General features: G+C 53.7%; 1 protein-coding gene across 1 annotated transcript; it reads left to right on the plus strand.

Annotated features, from left to right (window-relative positions):
• Positions 1–6,246: 6,246 nt before the first annotated feature.
• ORAI2 (ORAI calcium release-activated calcium modulator 2) lies at positions 6,247–18,517 on the plus strand. Its single transcript, XM_030797498.1, has 3 exons — positions 6,247–6,359; positions 8,978–9,215; positions 16,589–18,517. The coding sequence occupies exons 1-3, from the start codon at positions 6,352–6,354 to the stop codon at positions 17,126–17,128; spliced, it is 786 nt and encodes a 261-aa protein (XP_030653358.1). The 5' UTR covers positions 6,247–6,351; the 3' UTR covers positions 17,129–18,517.
• Positions 18,518–20,256: the final 1,739 nt, after the last annotated feature.

The raw sequence follows: 20,256 nt of genomic DNA on the forward strand, positions 1-20,256 counted from the left end.
ACAGAACCCTGAGAATTGCGTATCGAGGGGACAGAAAATTGGGGGACAAGCAGGCAGACTCACTGGAGCCAAGGAACAAGGTTTCCTGGTGGAAGGAGGGGTCCCCGACGACAGGGCTGAAGGCTGAAACATCCTGTGGGTTTAGGAGCTGGGTTTAGGCGGGTGAATCACCTGAGGTCAGGAGTTGGAGACCAGCCTGGCCAACATGGCGACACCCTGTCCCTCCTAAAAAATATATACAAAAATTTGGTGGGCACCTGTAATCCCAGCTACTTGGGAGGCTGAGGCAGAAGAATTGCTTGAACTCAGGAGGTGGAGGTTGCAGTGAGCCAAGATTATGCCATTGCACTCCAGCCTGGATGACGAGCGAAACTCTATCTCAAAAAGAAGCTATTATAGGCCAGGCATGGTGGCTCACCCCAGTAATCTCAACATTTTGGGAGGCTGAGGCCAGCAGATCACTTGATGCCAGGGGTTCGAGACCGGTCTGACCAACATGGTGAAACCCCGTCTCTAGTAAAAATACAAAAATTAGCCAGGCATGGTGGCCCGTGCCTGTAATCCCAGTTACTTGGGAGGCTGAGGCATGAGAATCGCTGGAACTCAGGAGGCGGACGTTACAGTGAGCCAAGATGGCACCACTGCACTCCAGCCTGGGCAACAAAGCAAGACTCTGTCTCATAAATATGAGAGAGAGAGAAGAAAGAGAGAGGAGAGAGAAAGAGAAGGAGGAAGGGAGGGAGGGAAGGAAGGAATGAAGGAAGGAAAGGGAGGGAGGGAAGGGAGGAAGGGAGGGGAAAAAAGAAATGAAGGAAGTGAGGGAGGGAGGGAAGGGGGAGGAAGAGAGGGAGGGAAGGAAGGGAGGGAGGAAGGGAGAGAAAGAAAAGAGAAAAAGAGGGAGGGAGGGAGGGAAAGAAAAGCAAGCAAGCTATTCTGTGTTTGGTTAGGAAACCAACTCTGAAAAGCACTGGCAATTATGACTTGCATTTTGCTTCTGTCTGAGCATGCTGGATAAATATGCCTGGGGGGTGGCGGCATCAGTAACGGGCACAGGAAGCTTTCTCAAGGATGAGTGAAGTCGCTGCAAGAGAGAATTCAACAAGCAAAGGACTCCTTTGCTGAAAGCATGTTCATCTATGATGCAAACTACTGCCATTTACAAAGTGTTTTCTTCCTGTTTTGTTTTTGTTTTTGTTTTTTTTGAGACAGAGTCTTGCTCTCTGGCCCAGGCTGGAGTGCAATGGCGTGATCTTGGCTCACTGCAACCTCCGCCTCCCAGGTTCAAGCGATTCTTCTGCCTCAGCCTCCCCAGTAGCTGGGACTACAGGCGTGTGCTACCATGCCTGGCTAATTTTTGTATTTTTAGTAGATACGGGGTTTTACCAGTTGACCTGGCTGGTCTTGAACTCCGGGCCTCAGGTGATCGGCCTCTCAAAGTGCTGGGATTACAGGCGTGAGCCACTGAGATTCATTTTACCAAGAACTCCATGTTGGAAAGCCATAACATGATTGCTTTTTGAGGACTTTACCCCTGAAATTCAAATGATCCCTCACCCATAGCCATTGATGGGGGTGGCGGGAGGAGGGCCAGTAAGGAACCCTGGGATTTGCTTATGCCCATGTTAGGGCCTAACCTGCCTTTTAGGTCAGTAACCCGGAGGGGGAAACCTGGTTTATTAGACTAAGTGTCCTCCTGGTTTCATTCTGGCTGTCAGCAGTAGCCTGTAAAATACAACTCGAAGTGTAGATGGATTTAACCTGGCGTCCGTAACATCTACTCTTCCAATTGTCATAAAATGTGGGCTGGCTGACATGAGTGGAATTTTTCCTGCATTTGGATAAATGTGTCACAGTCCAATGCTGTTGTGACAGATGGAAAAATCCTATGTAGGGCACGAAGCAGCCTACCCGGCACGGAGGAAGGACTCCAAGGGACCGTCTGGCACCGCGGGGCTGATAGGAACCCATCTTGTCTGTCTGTGAATTATTCATGTGCTGCACTTCCTGAAAAGAACGCTCCTGTTTGACTACCTCGCTCGTAAAACCGCAGAGAATTCACTGTTAAAGGTGAGAGGCTCCCTGCAATAGGGAGTGGAAGGGGCCAGGGCACAGCAGAAACTCTTTGCTGCTGTCTGCGAACAGCATGAGAAGGACAGCGCGCTGCACTGGAGTTGGGACCCCAGGGGTCTTGCTGGGCCTGTGAATGGCAGTGCGCTCTGGGTGACAACCCCCAATTAGCTCAGTGCAAGCTCTTCATGGTGCCATCCAACACCCTGGGCAGGGGCCAGGCAAGGTGGCTCATGCCTCTATGCCCAGCACTTTGGGAGGCTGAGGTGGGAGGATCACTTCAGCCCAGGAGTTCGAGACCAGCAGAGGCAACATAGCGAGACCCATCTCTATTTTTTAAAAAAATTTAAAAATTAGCTGGACATTGTGAGAGGCTGAGAGAGGATTGCATGAGGCCAGGAGTTTAAGACCAGTCTGGGCAATACAGGAAGACTCTATCTCTAAAAAAGATTTTTTTTTTTTTTTTGACCGGGCACGGTGGCTCACACCTATCATCCCAGCACTTTAGGAGGCCGAGGCGGGCGGATCACCTGAGGTCAGGAGTTGACCAGCCCGGCCAACATGGTGAAACCCCGTCTCTACTAAACATACAAAAAAGTAGCCAGGCTAGTGGCGTGCACCTGTAGCTCGGGAGGCTGAGACAGGAGAATCGTTTCAACCCCGGGGGCGGGGTTTGCAGTGATCCGAGATGGCACCACTGCACTCCAGCCTGGGCGACAGGGCAAAACTCCCTCTCAAAATACAAATTTTTTTTTTTTTTAATTACCACGGTGTGGTGGCTCCTGCCTGTAGCCTCAGCACTCTGGGTGACTGAGGGCAGAGTATCACTCGAGCTCAGGAATTCGAGGCTGCATTGAACCATGACCGCACCACTGCAGTCCAGCCTGGGCGACAGAGCCAGACCCTGTCTCAAAAAAAAAAAAAAAAAAAAAAATCCTGTGAAAACTCGGGCGTGGCCAGACGGATTCTCCCCTCCCCACCTTCCTTTCCCCTCCACTGCCTACCTGGCACCCGCCTGCCTTGTCCCCACTCCCCACCCCTCCACGCAGCCAGCGTCCAATGCTGGGCACCCCCCGAGGCTCACCCTGCCAAGCCCGGGGCTCCCCTTTTGCGCCCGGACCCAGGGGCAGGGAAAGCCCAGATAGTGGTCTGTGGGTAGCTGGACCCCCGATGGGGCGAGGGGGGCCTCGCCTTGACTCCCAGAGCTGGGGCCAGGGACAGGAGCTGGGGCAGGAGGAATGTGCGCGGGTCAGGGTCTTCCCACCTCCCCTGCTCCTCCCCCTCGCGCGATCCCGGGGTGGTTCCAGGTGAGGCGGGGACCCCCACCCCCCCACTCTCCGAGAAGGCGCCGCCAGCCCCGCCCCTCCCGGCCCGGTGGGTGACGTGGCCGCGGCTCCCCCGCGGGCGGGTCACGTGTTGGCGGCGCCTGGTTGCCTTGGCAGCGGCTGCGGCGGCCGCGGGGGCGGGGTGGAGGCGGGGCCGGGGGACCCCGCACGACCGGCGGAAGGAGGGAGGGGGCCACGCTCGGCGCCCCGGCCGGGCCACTGGGCCACAGGCCACGCGGCCACGCAGTCCAAGCGGGAGCTGAGCCGGGCGGGGCGAGGGCAGCTCCGGTGAGTGTGGCGGCGCGGGGGCCTGGCGCGGGGAGCGGGGTCCCTAAGGCTGGGGGTGCCGGAATTGGACTGGGGACGATCGTCGGGGAAGGGGACGACTGTAGGCTGCCGGGGCGCGGTCACTACCCATCCGGGGTTGGTGACCTCCACCCCGCGGGATCCCTGGCGGGGTGCGGCGCCCAGAGGATCAGGGTCCGGGGCACAGCCGGGTCCGGACACCCGGGCGTCCCTGGGGGAGGGACAGGGATGAAGGCTGGCGCCCCTGGGAGGCCCCCTCCCAGTGCGCCTGCTGGAGAGAGACACTCGCCATTGCCGGTGCCCCAGATGCTTAGAGGAAGTCAAACTCCGAGACCGCCCTCTGGAAATGTGTCCAATAGGCCAGCCAGGAAGAAAAGCTCATCTCTAGAGAGGGGATCGCATTATTCTACAAGACCTGTTTTCTCTGACTGCTCGTTAAAGCAAAAAAAAAAAAAGCAACCCCACAAGGTTCAGTCCCGGAGCATCCTCTAGGGTCTGTGCCACCTAACAGAAGTACAGGGCTCCATCCTGCCCCACCCCACCCCCTGCCTGGGATCCAGTGTGAGGCCCAGACTCTGTCCCTCCCCCTGGGCCACCGGGCCTGGCACACACAGTTGGCATTGGGAACATAAAGGATGAATTTGAACCCCCTCCTGGGCTGCTCCTTCGAGACCTGCAGACCTGTCTCAAGACCCAGCTCCAGGCAGACAGACATCGTTTCCTCCACAACCCCACCCACTCTGGGGACATCTGCAGGGCCTCACCGATGGGGCATGGGAGGCCTGGCGGCTCCCAGGAAGCCACCCTCAGCCCTCACTGCCCTGAGCTCTTCACCTCCACTCTCAGACCTGAGCCCAGCCCACCCTTACTGATGGGGCATTCACGCTTCCTTCCTTTGGAGGCCACCAGGCTCTCCCTTGTGTCCCACTCCTGCCAGTCGGCCAGCCATTTCCCTGGGTTGAACTGTGGTCCCAAACCAGAATGATCTAGCAGTGCCCAGACCGTTCCACTCACCAATTTCTTCCGTTCTCCCGTGGCTGGACGCCCAGTCATGCTGCCCAGACCCTCTGGCTCATTCCACAGCCCCAGGCTCCAAGTGTCTTCCACCCACATCTCCCTGCCCCTCCACCCCCCAGGTGGCAGCCAGCCTTCCCTCCATATCTCCTGGACAAGGAAAGCCACCCCACACGTACACCTGGAGTGGCCTTCCTGTCTCTCAGAATCCTTCCATGCAGGCAGCGTCTTGTCTTTGAGGAAAGGTCCCTCTTTTTTGAAATTCTTTTTAGAGGCCAGGCATAGTGGTTCACGCCTGTAATCTCAGCACTTTGGGAGGCCAAGGTGGGTGGATCACTTGAGCTCAGGAGTTCTAGACCAGCCTGGCCAACATAGCAAAACCCTATCTCTACCGAAAATACCAAAAATTAGCCAGGCATGGTGGCACACCATGGGACTTGTAGTCCCAGTTACTCGGGAGGTTGAGGCGGGAGGATCGCTTGAGCCTGGGAGGTAGAGTTTGCAGGGAGCCGAGATTGTGCCACTGCACTCCAGCCTTGGCAACACAGCAGGATCCCATCTCAAAAAAAATTATTTTTAGAGACAGTGTCTTACTGTGTTGCCTAGGCTGGTCTCCAGCTCCTGGCCTCAGGTGATCCTCCCACCTTGGCCTCACAAAACACTGGGATTACAGGCATGAGGCACTTTGGCCTGCAAAGGGCTGCTGTGTCACCTCCCTGGTGTTACCTGCGGGCACCTTTTCCTGGCCTCAGTGTGAGGCAGCCAGTCCTCTGCTCCCTGCCCTCCATTGAAGCCTTTAGCTCAGTGGATGAGGATTGCCCTGACCTCTTTTTTTTTTTTTTTTTTTGTTTTTGAGATGGAGTCTCTCTCTGTTGCCCAGGCTGGAGTGCAGTGGTGTGCTCTCGGCTCACTGCAACCTCTGCCACCACACCCGGCTATTTTTTTTTTTTTTTTTTTTTAAGACAGAGTCTCACTCTGTCACCCAGGCTGGGGTGCCATGGTATGATCTCAGCTCACTGCAACCTCCGCCTCCTGGGCTCAAGCGATTCTCCTGCCTCAGCCTCCTGAGTAGCTGGGATTACAGGCGCCCACCACCACGTCCAGTTAATTTTTGTATTTTTAGTAGTGACAGGGTTCCACCATGTTGTCCAGGCTGGTCTCAAACTCCTGACCTCTAGTAATCCGCCCGCCTCGGCCTCCCAAAGTGCCGGGATGACAGGTGTGAGCCACTGCTCCTGACCCACATCCCCTTATCTTGCTCCCCTACTGGGAGGCCATGAATTCTGGCCTCTTTCATCTTGGATCCTTAAGTACCAAGTGTGCTAAGCACCTGTGTAATGGAGGAGGGCGGACAGAGGGAGCAAAGTTTAGCGTCTCACCCCTCCAGTCTCTGTATACTGTGGTCATCAGACCTGCATGCTGAATTCTGTTAACTATGTGTGTGGGGGGAGAGGAAAAATGCAGTTTCCAAATTATAGCATTTTCCATTATGTGGAGCTAACCTATGGATTGCAGCGTTTCTCTGAATTTTCCCCAAGGGAAGTAACATCTCAGGGATGGAAGTGCTTGGACGTGGTGCTGCTGGCTGCGGATGTACACAAGGAGATGGGACGGAGAGCCTGAGTTGGCATTCGTATAAATGACCTGGTAATTGGCATCCCCTGGCAGAAATAGCACAGAACTGTTCCCAGAGGTCCTGTTGGCCAGGGAAGGCTGTGGCTTTGTAGCCTTGTTGAGAACAAAGGGAAAGGCGACACTGTTTTCCACCTCGAGCACTTTCCTGCGTAATTTCCAAATTAGGGCATTTTCAATTATGGGGGGCTCGACTCTGGCATGGATGGACTAAGTTTGGGGCATTTCCTCAGCTGCTGACCCTGTTAAGCACCCCCCACTCCACTCATCCACCCCAGCCACACTCCCTGGGACCTAGAAACACGGATCTGTGTGTAACAGCCTGATGTAGACTTTCCATGGGGCCTATGTGGGCCTGGACATAGAAGTTTCTTCTCTTTTCTTCTCTTCTCTTTTTCTTTTTCTTTTCTTTTCTTTTTTTGAGACGGAGTCCTGCTCTGTTACCCAGGCTGGAGTGCAGTGGCGCAATCTTGGCTTGCTGCAACCTCCGCCTCCTGGGTTCAAGCGATTCTCTTGCCTCAGCCTCCCGAGTAGCCAGGATTACAGGCGCCCGCCACCACGCCTGGCTAATTTTTGTATTTGTAGTGGAGACGGGGTTTCACCATGTTGGCCAGGCTGGAAAAGTCACTCTTTTTGATACCAAGTAAACCACAAGGTGCCTGTGCCCTTGAAGCATGCCCTGCAGATTAATTAGAACTGGATCCTGGCGTGTGGCCGAGAAGCCCAGCTCCTTGGGACACACGCAACCGCCAATCCCCTACTTAGTGGAGATTTAGGTTTAAATTCACAAATCTTGACAGATCCATCCTTCTGATGTTTAATCCATGTTAGTCAAACCAGATGTTTACCAGGCGTGAGTCCAGGCATCTCCGCCGTCTGTTTCTCCTCAAAATGTGGTCGTGTGAGTTGGTAGATTTCATTTTTCATCTTGCTAAAAGTTTGCCTTGTAGCTTGGATGTGGTTTTAGTTATGTAAGTCCAATATTTTTCTTGGGGTGGACTATACTGATCAAAATTTAAGTTGAAGTCCAGGCGCGGTGGCTCACACCTGTAATCCCATCACTTTGGGAGGCTGAGGCGGGCGGATCACCTGAGGTCCGGAGTTCAAGACCAGCCTGGCCAACATGGTGAAACCCTGTCTCTACTAAAAATATAAAACTTAGCCAGGCATGGTGGCGCATGCCTGTAATCCCAGCTACTCGGGAGGCTGAGGCAGGAGAACGGCTTCAACCTGGAAGGCGGAGGTTGCAGTGAGCCGAAATTGCGCCACTTTACTCCAGCCTGGGTGACAGAGCGAGACTGTCTCAAAAAATAAATAAATTTTAAAAAATAATAAAATGTAAGTTGGATCTGTGAAACTAGCAGCTACTTGGAAATGTTTATTCCATGGCTGGCACCTGGACGTTGGAAGAAGTCTTTCGTCTTCAGATGCGTTATCTTATTCAAAAACCCTAGAGGTGAGGCCGGGTGCAGTGGCCCACACCTGTAATCCCAGCACTTTGGGAGGCATAAGAGGGAGGATCACTTGAGGCTAGGAGTTCAAGACCAGCCTGGGCAATATAGTGAGATTCCTGTCTCTAGGAAAAATTAAAAAACTAGCAGGCATGGTCCTGTGCTTGTGGTCCTAGCTCCTCAGGAGGCTGAGGCAGAAGGATCCCTTGAACCTAGGAGTTCGAGGCTGCAGTGGGCTATGATCGTACCACTGCACTCCAGCCTGGGCAACAGAATGAGACTCTGTCTCTATTTTTTTAAAAAGTAGGCTGGATGTGGTGGCTCACACCTGTAATCCCAGCACTTTGAGAGTCCAAGGCAGGTGGATCACCTGAGGTCAGGAGTTCGAGACCAGCCTGGCCAACATGGTGACACTCCATCTCTACTAAGAATACAAAAATTAGCCAAGTGTGGTGGCGGGCGCCTGTAGTCCCAGGTACTTGGGAGGCTGAGGCAGGAGAATCGCTTGAAGCTGGGAGTCAGAGATTGTACCACTGCACTCCAGCCTGGGCAACTTGGTGAGACTGTCTCAAAAAAATATATAAAATAAAATAAAATAAAAATAAATAAAAAGTCCTATAGGTGGAAATATCCCCATTCTCAAGATGGAAGAGCCAGGTCAGAAAGGTCAGCTGTCATGCTCAGAATCACACAGTAGAGTCAAATCCAGGTTTCATAACTTTAGGTCCTAGAAGGCTGGGCGCGGTGGCTTATACCTATAATCCCAGCACTTTGGGAGGCTGAGGCAGGCGGATCACTTGAGGTCAGGAGTTCGAGACCAGCCTGGCCAACATGATGAAACCCCGTCTCTACTAAAAATACAAAAATTAGCCAGGCGTGGTGGCAGACACCTATAATCCCAGCTACTCAGGAGAGTGAGGCAGGAGAATTGCTTGAACCTAGGAGCCAGAGTTTCCAATGAGGTGAGATTGCCCCACTGCACCCAAGCCTGGGTGACAGAGTGAGACACTGTCTCAAAAACAAACAAAGAAACATAACTTTAGGTCCTGGGCACTTTCTAAACCCCTGGTCTCTGGCGTGGGCTGTATATGGCAGCCTCTGCAGTTTGAATGGGCTTGGAGTCTAGCTCTTCCAGGCCGCAGTAACCTAGGATGTCTGAGCATGTCTCTCTCCCACCCTCAGCCTGGCTCCCACCATGAGCGCTGAGCTCAATGTGCCTATCGACCCCTCTGCTCCTGCCTGCCCTGAGCCCGGCCACAAGGGCATGGATTACCGGGACTGGGTCCGCCGCAGCTACCTGGAACTGGTCACCTCTAACCACCACTCGGTACAGGCCCTGTCGTGGCGGAAGCTCTACCTGAGCAGGGCCAAGCTGAAGGCCTCCAGCAGGACCTCCGCCCTCCTCTCCGGCTTTGCCATGGTGAGTATGGGCGCCAGGTAAGGAGCACACTGGTCAGATGGGCTTTGCTAACTGAGGTCCCGGGATGCCTCGGGAACCAAAGCATTCCCTCTAGTCTCTGGCAGCCAGGATGGACCAGTAGGAAGCATCTTCCCAAGTCCCAGCTCCTCTAAGGATGACTCCATCAATGCGAGTGGGGGCGCTGGGAGTTGCCAGGGGCTCCCAGCTCTAGAATCTTCAGAAAGCCCACTCTGTCCTGTTCACATCAAGTAGTTGCTTAGCAAGGAGGGAAGTTGGTTCGGGGTAATTATAGTAGCTCAGGTGCAGTGACTCACACCTGTAATCCCAGCACTTTGGGAGGCCAAGGCGGGAGGATAGCTTGAGGCCAGGAGTTTGAGACCAGCCTGGGCAACACAGCGAGACCCCTGTCTTTACAAAAATAAAATAATTAGCCAGACGTGGTGGCGCACACCTATAGCCCCAGCTACTTGGGAGGCTGAGGCAGGAGGATCACTTGAGCCCAGGAGGCGGAGGCCTCAATGAGTTATGATCTACAACTACACTCCAGCCTGGACGTCAGAGTGAGACCCCATCTCTAAAAAGAAAAAATAAAATTTATTTATTTATTTATTTTGGCCAGGCACAGTGGCTCACGCCTGTAATCTCAACACTTTGGGAGGCCAAGATGGGTGGATCACTTGAGATCAGGAGTTCGAGACCAGCCTGGCCAACATGGTGAAACACCATCTCTACTAAAAGTACAAAAAAATTAGCTGGGTATGGTGGCAGGCGCCTGTAATCCCAGCTACTCGGGAGGCTGAGACACAAGAATCACTTGAACCTGGGAGGCCGGAGGTTGCAGTGAGCCAAGGTCACGCCACTATACTCCAGCTGGTCAAGAGTGAGACTTTGTCTTGAAATAAACAGATTAATTAATTAAAAAGAAAATCAAATCAAAGTGCTGCATGGTACAGGGTTTCCTGGAGAAAGGTGCCCATGTCTGCCCCGTCTCAGGCACCACCCAAAAGTTTGGAGCTCTCAGGGATCTCTGAGCAGGGCCTCAGGGATTGATTGGGGTTGGATCAGTTTAGCCCAGTTAGCGATGCAGACGTTCCTGGAATGTGGCCTCCAGGGTGACAAAGCACAGCTTTTGGCCTGGCTCCAGGGGCCGCCTTCCCTCTTGAGTCATCCCCTAGGACAAGAGTCAGTTTTGGACAAAGCTGCGGCTCTGACAAGGGGCCCATCTCCTGTTGGCTCCAAAGCCGCTGACCCACACCCCTGGAAGGAATTGTCCCAGAGGTTAAGGACTCACAGTGAGGACACAACAGTGTGCTCACAGGTCCTATAGGGCGAAGTGATTTATTTGTTTTTTGTTTTGTTTTTAGAGACAGGGTCCCGCTCTGTTGCCCAGGCTGGAGAGGGCAGTGGTGTGATCATGGCTCACTGCAGCCTCCACCTCCTGGGCTCAAGCCATCCTCCTGCCTCAGCCTCCTGAGTAGCTGGAATTACAGGCACGTGCCACCGGGCCTGGCTAATTTTTTTTTTTTTTTTAGAGGCAAGTTCTCTGCTCTGTTGCCTAGGCTGGAGTGCAGGGGTGCAATCATGGCTTACTGCAGTCTTGAACTCTCAAGTGATTTTCCCACCTCGGCCTCCCAATGTGCTAGCATTACACCTTGTCCAGCCTGTTTCCTTATGTGAAAACAATTATTGTTTTTCTTTGTTTTTGTTTTTGTTTTTGTTTTGAGATGGAGTCTTGCTCTGTCACCCAGGCTGGAGTGCAGTGGTGTGATTTCAGCTCACTGGAACCTCCGCCTCCTGGATTCAAGGGATTCTCCCGCCTCAGCCTCCCAAGTAGCTGGGACTACAGGCACACGTCACCACACCCGTCTAATTTTTGTATTCTTAGTAGAGATGGGGTTTCACCATGTTGGTCAGGCTGGGCTCACACTCCTGACCTCAGGTGATCCGCCACCCTTGGCCTCCCAAAGTGCTGGGATTACAGGCAGGAGCCACCATGCCCGGCCTCAATTGTTTTTCTGTAGGCCAGAGCCTCAATTGTTAGATTGATGGTGCAATTTAAAAGAAAAATCTGGCTGGGCATGGTGGCTCACTCCTGTAATCCCAGCACTTTGGGAGGCTGAGGCGGGCAGATCACCTGGTCAGGAGTTCGAGACCAGCCTGGCCAACATGGTGAAACCCCATCTTTCCTAAAAATACAAAAATTAGCTGGACGTGGCAGCAGTTGCCTGTAATCCCAGCTAGTCCGGAGGCTGAGACAGAGAATTGCTTGAACCCGGGAGGCGGAGGTTGCACTGAGCCGAGATTGCGCCACTGCACTCCAGCGTGGGCCACAGAGCGAGACTGCATCTCAAAAAAAAAAAAAAAAAGAGGTGGCTCTTGCTATGTTGCCCAGGCTGGTTTTTTTTTCTTTAATTATTGTTATTTTTTTCTTCACCTTATACCAAGGGAGAAATATTGTTGTTTCATTTTGTTTTCTTCCCCCAAGTATTTTTGACCTGCGGTTGGTTGAATCTGCAGATGTGGAACTCACAGATACAGAGCACTAGCTGCAGTGGGAAGCAAGTGAACTGTCTGGCGTGGAGCTGAGCCTCGGGGGAGCTGCAGTGCACCTGCTTGATTAGATTAGCATAGCACCATCAGGTCAGATCGTTCTTCACACTGCAGGGCAGCCTGGGAAAAATAAGTGACAAATACAAATCATCAGAAACTGTAGCTGAGTCGGGGCAGGGCCCTGGGAACAGGGAAAGGTACAGATTGCTAGGTAGAGTTCGCCTCTATAGTGAGTCTTCCCTCATTAGAATTGCAAAGCTGTTCCTTTGTCTAGCAACACGTGCTTATGCCTAACCTGAAGCTTAGTTCTTGATGCGTATTCTTCCCCCAACACAGAGAACCAGTGATCCCAGGCCCCACCTCATAAAACCTCTGCATAGGCCAGGCGGGGTGGCTCACGCCTGTAATCCTAGCACTTTGGGAGGCTGAGACGGGCGGATCACTTGAGGTCAGGAGTTCCAGATCAGCCTGGCCAACATGGGGAAACCCTGTCTCTACTAAAAATACGAAAAGGAGGGCCAGGCGCCATTGCTCATGCCTGTAATCCCAGCACTTTGGGAGGCTGAGGTGAGCAGATCACTTGAGGTCAGGAGTTGGAGACCAGCCTGGCCGATCTGGTGAAACACTGTCTCTACTAAAAATACAAGAATTAGGCCGGGCACAGTGGCTCACACCTGTAATCGGAGCACTTTGGGAGGCCGAGGCAGGCGGATCACGAGGTCAGGAGATGGAGACCATCCTAGCTAACACGGTGAAACCCCGTCTCTACTAAAAAATATGAAAATTAGCCATGCGTGGTGGCACACGCCTGTAGGCCCAGCTACTCAGGAGGCTGAGGCACGAGAATCACTTGAACCCGGGAGGCAAAGGTTGCAGTGAGCTGAGATCGCTCTACTGCACTCCAGCCTCGGTGGCAGAGCAGGACTCCGTCTCAAAAAACAAAAAAAAACAAAAAAACAAAAATTAGCCAGGCATGGTGGCTGGCATCTGTAACCCCAGCTTCTCGGGAGGCTGAAGCGGGAGGATCACTTGAACCCGGGAAGGGGAAGTTGGAGTGAGCCGGGATCATGCCACTGCACTCCACCCTGGGCAACAGAGCAAGACTCAGTCTCAAAAAAAAAAAAAAAAAATTAGCCATGGTGTCGCATGCCTGTAGGCCCAGCTCCTGGGGATGCTGAGGAAGGAGAATCGCTTGAACCCGGGAAGCAGAAGTTGCAGTGAACCAAGACAGCGCCACTGCACTCCAGCCTGGGCAACAGAGCGAGACTGTCTCATTAAAAAAAAAAAAAAATTTATTTAAATAAAAAAAAATTCTGCATAAACACAGTGAAAAATTGCCTTCTCTTTTCTTCTTCTTCTTCTTTTTTTTTTTTTTTTTTTTTTTTGATAGAGATGGGGTCTCGCTTTGTTGCCCGGGCTGGTCTTGAACTCCTGGGCTTGAGTGATCTCTTGCCTCAGCTTCCCAAAGTGCTGAGATCACAGGTGTGAGCCACCTCACTCAGCCCCTTTTCTCCTTTTTTTTTTTTTTTTTTTTGAGACGGAGTCTTGCGCTGTCACCCAGGCTGGAGTGCAGTGGCGCCATCTTGGCTCACGGCTCACTGCAAGCTCCGCCTTCTGGGTTCACGCCATTCTCCTGCCTCAGCCTCCCAAGTAGCTGGCACTACAGGCGCCCGCTTTTCTCCTTTTAAGATGGAACAAAACCACTTTTTGCAAGCCCTCCCCCCATCTCGTAATCATCTTTATTTCCTGTCTTGGAGGCCTCTGTGGTTTGTAATATTTGTCACTTGGGCCATATCCTTTCAGGTGACCATAGCCAACCCAGGGCCACACTGAGAAAAACCACCCCTCAGCCCATGTTCCGTGGCTACTGGTTTTTGGATACGTTTCACAAGGGCCCCAGCCGTATTACTGCTGAGTTGCTTTTCGGCTCTGGTCCACTAGGACTGCCATGTCTTTTTTTTTTTTTTTTTTTTTTTTTGAGATGTAGTCTCGCTCTGTCGCCCAGGCTGGAGCACAATGGCGCGATCTTCGCTCACTGCAACCTTTGCGTCCCGGGTTCAAGAGATTCTCCTGCCTCAGCCTCCCGAGTAGTTGGGATTACAGGCGCCCGCCACCACGCCCGGCTAATTTTTGTATTTTTAGTAGAGATGGGGTTTCGCCATGTTGGTCAGGCTGGTCTCGAACTCCTGACCTCAGGTGATCCGCCCACCTCAGCTTCCCAAAGGGCTGGGATTACAGGTGCCCGGCCATGTCTTCTTTTATCTAGGAAGCGTTCCCTCACCACTGAAAGCGAGGTGAAAAAATGAGCTGCTAAGAGGTGGCAGTTGCTGAAGGACATTATGAAATCTTCATATATATTATTTTATTTTATTTTTTACTTTATTTTTTCCCCAGACAGGATATCGCTCCATTGCCCAGGCTGGGGTGCAGTAGTACATTCATAGCTCACTGCAACCTCCAACTCCGGGGCCCAGCCTCCTGAGTTATTTTTTTATTTTATTTTATTTATTTATTTTTTTGTGGCAGGGTCTCACTATGTCTCCCAGGCTGGAGTGCAGTGGCATGATCTCAGCTCCCTGAAACCTCTGCCCCCCGGATTCGAGCGATTCTCCTGCCTCTGCCCCCCAGATTTGAGCGATTCTCCTGCCTCAGCCTCCCGAGTAGCTGGGATTACAGGCACAAGCCACCATGCCCGGTTCATTTTTGTATTTTTCATAGAGAAAGAGTTTTGCCATATTGGCCAGGCTGGTCTCGAACTCCCGACCTCAAGTGATCCGCCCCACCCCCCACCCCCCACCCCCCCCCCCCCTTGGCCTCTTAAAGTGCTGGGATTACAGGCATGAGCCACCGCACCTGGCCTGAGTTTTTTTTTTTTTTTTTCTTTAAACAGGGATGGCTTAGGTCTAGGAGGGAAACACAGTGGGTAGAAGAACCTTCGCCAGGCTGCTGCTTTTTTTTTTTTTTTGAGACAGAGTCCTGCTCTGTCCCTAGGCTGGAGTCCAGTGGCATGATCTCCGTTCACTGCACCCTCTGCTTCCTGGGTTCAAGTGATTCTCCTGCCTCAGCTTCCTGAGTAGCTGGGATTACAGATGCCCGCCACCACGTCCAGCTAATTTTTTGTATTTTTAGTAAAAACGGGGTTTCACCATGTGGGCCAGGCTGGTCTTGAACTCCTGACCTCAAGTGATCCACCCACCTCAGCCTCCCAAAGTGCTGGGATTACAGGCGTGAGCCACCGCACCTGGCTGACCTCACATTTCAAGACACCAAGCAGAGCCTGCCGTTCCTTGGTTTGTTCGTTTTAGACCATACCTGCTGTAACCTCTGACTGTGGTTGATGATTTTGCTTCCTTAGGAGACCCAGCCATGCCTCCTTTCCACAGCTTCCCTCCTCACCCTTGGCCTCACTTCTGTCACCTTTCCTGGGTTTTAGAGATGCCGGCTCTCACTGGGCTTTTGGCCTCTGCTGAGGAGGCACCATGTGGTCTGTCTGAGGTCGTCCAGGTGTGCAGTTCTGAGTCTGGTGACTCTCGGCAGTTTCAGTTGTTCTGTTTTAACAGGTCAGTTTCCCTTTTTTTTTTTTTGTCAAGATGGGCTCTCACTATGTTGCCCAGGCTGGTCTCAAACTCCTGGGCTCAAGCGATCCTCCTGCCTCTGCCTCCCAAAGTGCTGGGATTACAGGCATGAATCATCGTGCCTGGCCAGTTTTTACCTTTTGAAAGGTCAGTTTCTTTTTTTTGTAGAGACGAGGTCTCTCTCTGTCACCCAGGCTGAAGTGTAGTGGTGTGATCATAGCTCACTGCAGCCTGTATCTCCCGGGTTCAAGCGATCCTCCCACCTCAGTCTCCTCAGTAACTGGGACTACAGGCATGTACCACCATGCCCGGCTAATTTTGTATTTTTTGTAGAGACAGGGTCTCCCTCTGTCCCCCAGGCTGGAGTGCAGTGGTGTGATCAGGGCTCACAGCAGCCTGGAATTCCTGGCCTCAAGTGATCCTCCTGCCTCAACCTCCCAAACCACTGGGATTACAGGCATGAACCATTGTACCCGGCCAGTTTTTCACTTCTTTCTTTTCCTTCCTTCCTTCCTTCCTTCCTTCCTTCCTTCCTTCCTTCCTTCCCTTCCTTCCTTCCTTCCTCCTTCCTCCTTCCTTCTCTCCCTTTTCTCTTTCTTTTCTTTCCTTCTTTCTTTCTTTTTCTTCCTTTCTTTCTCTTTCTTTCTCTTTCTTTCTTTCCTTTCTTTTCTTTCTTTTTTTTTAACTTCTGTGGCTTGTTTTGAGACAGAGTCTCACTGTGTCACCCAGGCTGGAGTGCAGTGGTGAAATCTTGGCTCACTGCAACTTCCACCTCCCAGGTTCAAGTGATTCTCCTGCCTCAGCCTCCCGAGTAGCTGGGATAACAGGTGCCCGCCACCACGCCCGGCTGCTTTTTGTATTTTTAGTAGAGATGGGGTTTCACCATGTTGGCCAGGCTGGTCTTCAGCTCCTGGCCTCAAGTGATCCACCAGCCTCGGCCTCTCAAAGTGCTGGGATTATAGGCGTGAGCCACCACGCTGGCCTCTTCTGTACTGTTGAGATGTTTTTCTCAGTGCAGTCTTCTTCAGATAATTAGAACAAAGGAAAATGTGAAACATTTGATCAGTGAGGAGGTTGCCCTCTGGTCTTCCAGGGCCCAGAACAGGGGTGAGTCCTGCCAGCAGGCGAGCCCATGGCTACCCTGTCCCCCGAACCTGGCCCAGCCCCTGCTCTGCCTGGTAGGTGGCCCTGGTGGGGCCATGCCTCGCCCTCCCCACACCCAGCACCACACGTCTGCTGTCCCCGCAGGTGGCCATGGTGGAGGTGCAGCTGGAGACGCAGTACCAGTACCCGCGGCCGCTGCTGATTGCCTTCAGCGCCTGCACCACGGTGCTGGTGGCCGTGCACCTGTTCGCCCTCCTCATCAGCACCTGCATCCTGCCCAACGTGGAGGCCGTGAGCAACATCCACAACCTGAACTCCATCAGCGAGTCCCCGCACGAGCGCATGCACCCCTACATCGAGCTGGCCTGGGGCTTCTCCACCGTGCTCGGCATCCTACTCTTCCTGGCCGAGGTGGTGCTGCTCTGCTGGATCAAGTTCCTCCCCGTGGACGCCCGGCGCCAGCCTGGCCCCCCACCCGGCCCTGGGAGTCACACGGGCTGGCAGGCCGCCCTGGTGTCCACCATCATAATGGTGCCCGTGGGCCTCATCTTTGTGGTCTTCACCATCCACTTCTACCGCTCCCTGGTGCGCCACAAAACGGAGCGCCACAACCGCGAGATCGAGGAGCTCCACAAGCTCAAGGTCCAGCTGGACGGGCATGAGCGCAGCCTGCAGGTCGTGTGAGGGGCCGGGGGCCAAGGGCCGGGGCTGGGGGTGGCCCTGCGCCCGGAAGTCCACAGAGGTGGGGATTTGTCAGATGCAGACATTTTGCAAGGCTGCCGGGTAGTTCAAGACCAAAGTTTTCCTCTTGTCTTAATACCATAAGGACTGGATGACTTCTCCTGAGATAGAACCGTCTGGTTCAATGAGGGACTGTGTTGCTAAGAGCGTTGGGGGCAAAGCCAGGCTGGTTCCTTGGCCTCGGGGTTTCCTGGGTCGGGGACACGGTGAAGAGGCTCCAGCGGGATCTGCCCATCAGTCCTGGGCCAGGAGGGGCTCCAAGCAGCACCCAGTGGTCCGGGGGAGTCTCAGACCCGGCATGTGTGGCTGGCAGGCCTGGGAGAGCCAGGGCAGGGTTTTGCTTTCTGAGAAGGATTGCCCCAGAGACCTGTGGTGGGCTTCATGGGTGCCGAGTGGCCCGTGTGACAGTGATGACATGAGGGCTGCGGCGTTTGAGTGGGTACAGGTGCAATGCAGGACTTGGTGCTTCCCTGCCTGGCCCTGGAGGGAGCTGGGTGGCCTGGCTTTGGGGGAACACAGGAGCCAGGACACATGTCAGCCCAGCAGGTGTTGGGGGAGCTGCAGCCTTCGGCAGTGGGGTCAGTCCCTGGGGGATGTTTCCAACGGTGGGCGGCCTGGCCGGGCCGGAGGAGACATGTTCACGGGCATCTGTGAGACGCCCCCTTGAGGAGGCTGAGTTATTTAAGGGCTGCTGCAAAGTATGCTAGGCTCAAATTCTCTTTTCCCAGCCAGAGCCCTGGCCACACGGACTCAGCGGGGCCACCAGGGTGGGGAAAGGACCCCTCCCCCACCCCCCGCAGCCACCGGCCTCCAGCTCTGGGCCACAGAATGGCCTCTAAGGCTGACTCAGCCGCTCCCCTGGGCTGTGGCAGCAGGAGGCGAGGGCTCAGGCCCTGGAACCTGTGCAGCTTGCCCGTGGCCCCAGGCAGCGAGGGGACAGCCTGGGGGACTTCCTGTCTAGGCAAGGCCATTGGCCTGGCCTGGCCTGTGGATAGTGGGGCCAGGGTCCGGCCCAGGCCAAATGAGTGCCCTCCTTGTTATGACACCAAGTGACTACAAGGGAGGCAAGACCCCTCCAGGCCTCTCAGCCGACACTGGGTCCCACCACACACAGTGACCGTGCTGTGCAGTACAGGTTCTGGCCTTTTCCCTGAAGGCATGGGGTAGACCCGAAGCCGCGCTCTTGGGCCGCACATGCACGCCGCAGCACCAGCTGCCCTGAGCTGCTCGTACAACCAACCACCTTTCCCCTCTTCTCCAGCTATAACCTGGAGAGTCAGCCATGCCTTGTCTTTTGTTCTCATAAATAGTCACTGGGGCTGGGCGCAGTGACTCACGCCTGTAATCCCAGTACTTTGGGAGGCCAAGGTGGGTGGATCACCTGAGGTCAGTAGTTTAAGATCAGCCTGACCAACACGGTGAAACCCCGTCTCCACTAAAAATACAAAAATAGCCGGGCGTGGTGGCAGGTGCCTGTAATCCCAGCACTTTGGGAGGCCGAGGCGGGCGGATCACTTGAGGTCAGGAGTTCGAGACCAGTCTGGCCAACATGGTGAAACCCCGTCTCTACTAAAAAAATACAAAAAATCAGCCGGGCGTGGTGGCAGGTGCCTGTAGTCCCAGCTACTCGGGAGGCTGAGGCAGGAGAATGGCGTGAACCTGGGAAGCAGAGCTTGCAGTGAGCTGAGATCGCGCCACTGCACTCCAGCCTGGGCGACATAGCGAGACTCCATCTCGAAAAAAAAATACAAAAATTAGCCGGGCGTGATGGCAGGCACCTGTAGTCCCAGCTACTCAGGAGGCTGAGGCAAGAGAATCACTTGAACCCAGGAGGCAGAGGTTGCAGTGAGCTGAGATCACGCCATTGCACTATAGCCTGGGCAACAAGAGCGAAACTTTGTCTAAAAAAAAGAAAAAAAAAATCACTGGACTTCTTCATGCTCTGATCACATCTCTTGTAAAAGCTTAAGCTCTCTCCGGGGTCCAGGTTGGCCGTGCCGTGGAATTCTGGGTGGCCTGGTTGGGGTCTCTAGAAATGTGGCGGCAACAGAGAACAGACCCTGACACGCAGTTCCCCGTGCTGAGGGGCCCTTGGGGAGTCACGCCGAGGGTCCCCACGAGAAAGTTGTGGCATCCCCGGGGGCCGGAGAAGAGCCCCATGTCTTCTGAGGGGTTTGTCCTTTGTGTCCCCTGCAGACATTTGTCTGCGACCCTTGCCCTCCAGCACGTCTGTACTTTCCTGCGGCCTGTAGAAACGCCTCTTACAGTTTAATATGTGTTCGCTTTGCTAAAGAATGTCAACATCGGCCAGGTGAGGTAGCGCACGCCTGTCATCCCAGCACTTTGGGAGGCCCAGGGGTGCGAGACCAGCCTGGGCAACATAGCGAGACCCCATCTCTAAAAAAATTATTTTAAATTAGCCAGGCCGGGCGCAATGGCTTGTGCCCGTAATCTTAGCACTTTGGGAGGCTGAGGCAGGCAGATCACTTGAGATCAGGACTTTAAGACTAGCCTCAGCAACAACATGGTGAAACCATCTCTAGCAAAAATACAAAAAATTAGCCAGGTATGGTGGCGGGTACCTGTAATCCCAGCTACTCAGGAGGCTGAGGCAAGAGAATCGCTTGAACCCAGGAGGCAGAGGTTGCAGTGAGCTGAGATTGTGCCACTGCACTCCAGCCTGGACAACAGAGCAAAACTCTGTCTCAAAAAATAATAAATAAAAATAAATTAGCTGGGCGTGGTGGTGCATACCTGTAGTTCCAGCTACTTGGGAGGCTGAGGTGGGAGGATTGCTTGAGCCGGGGAAGTAGAGGCTGCAGTGAACTATGACTGTGCTACTGGCCAGGCGCAGTGGCTCACGCCTGTAATCCCAGCACTTTGGGAGGCCAAGGCGGGTGGATCACTTGAGGTCAGGAGTTTGAGACCAGCCTGGCCAAGATGGTGAAACTCTGTCTCTACTAAAAATACAAAAAATTAGCTGGGTGTGGTAGTGCTTGCCTGTAGTCCCAGCTACTTGGGAGGCTGAGGCAGGAGAACCACTTGAACCCAGAAGGCAGAGGTAGCAGTGA

Source organism: Nomascus leucogenys, chromosome 17 (genome assembly GCF_006542625.1).
Source record: "Nomascus leucogenys isolate Asia chromosome 17, Asia_NLE_v1, whole genome shotgun sequence".
Classification (NCBI taxonomy): domain Eukaryota; kingdom Metazoa; phylum Chordata; class Mammalia; order Primates; family Hylobatidae; genus Nomascus; species Nomascus leucogenys.

What these genes read in the sequence shown, in the direction of transcription:
- ORAI2 (XM_030797498.1), top strand. An exon ending in TCCTCTCCGGCTTTGCCATG is followed by an intron (nt 9,216 to 16,588) that starts GTGAGTATGGGC and finishes CTGTCCCCGCAG; the next exon opens with GTGGCCATGGTGGAGGTGCA.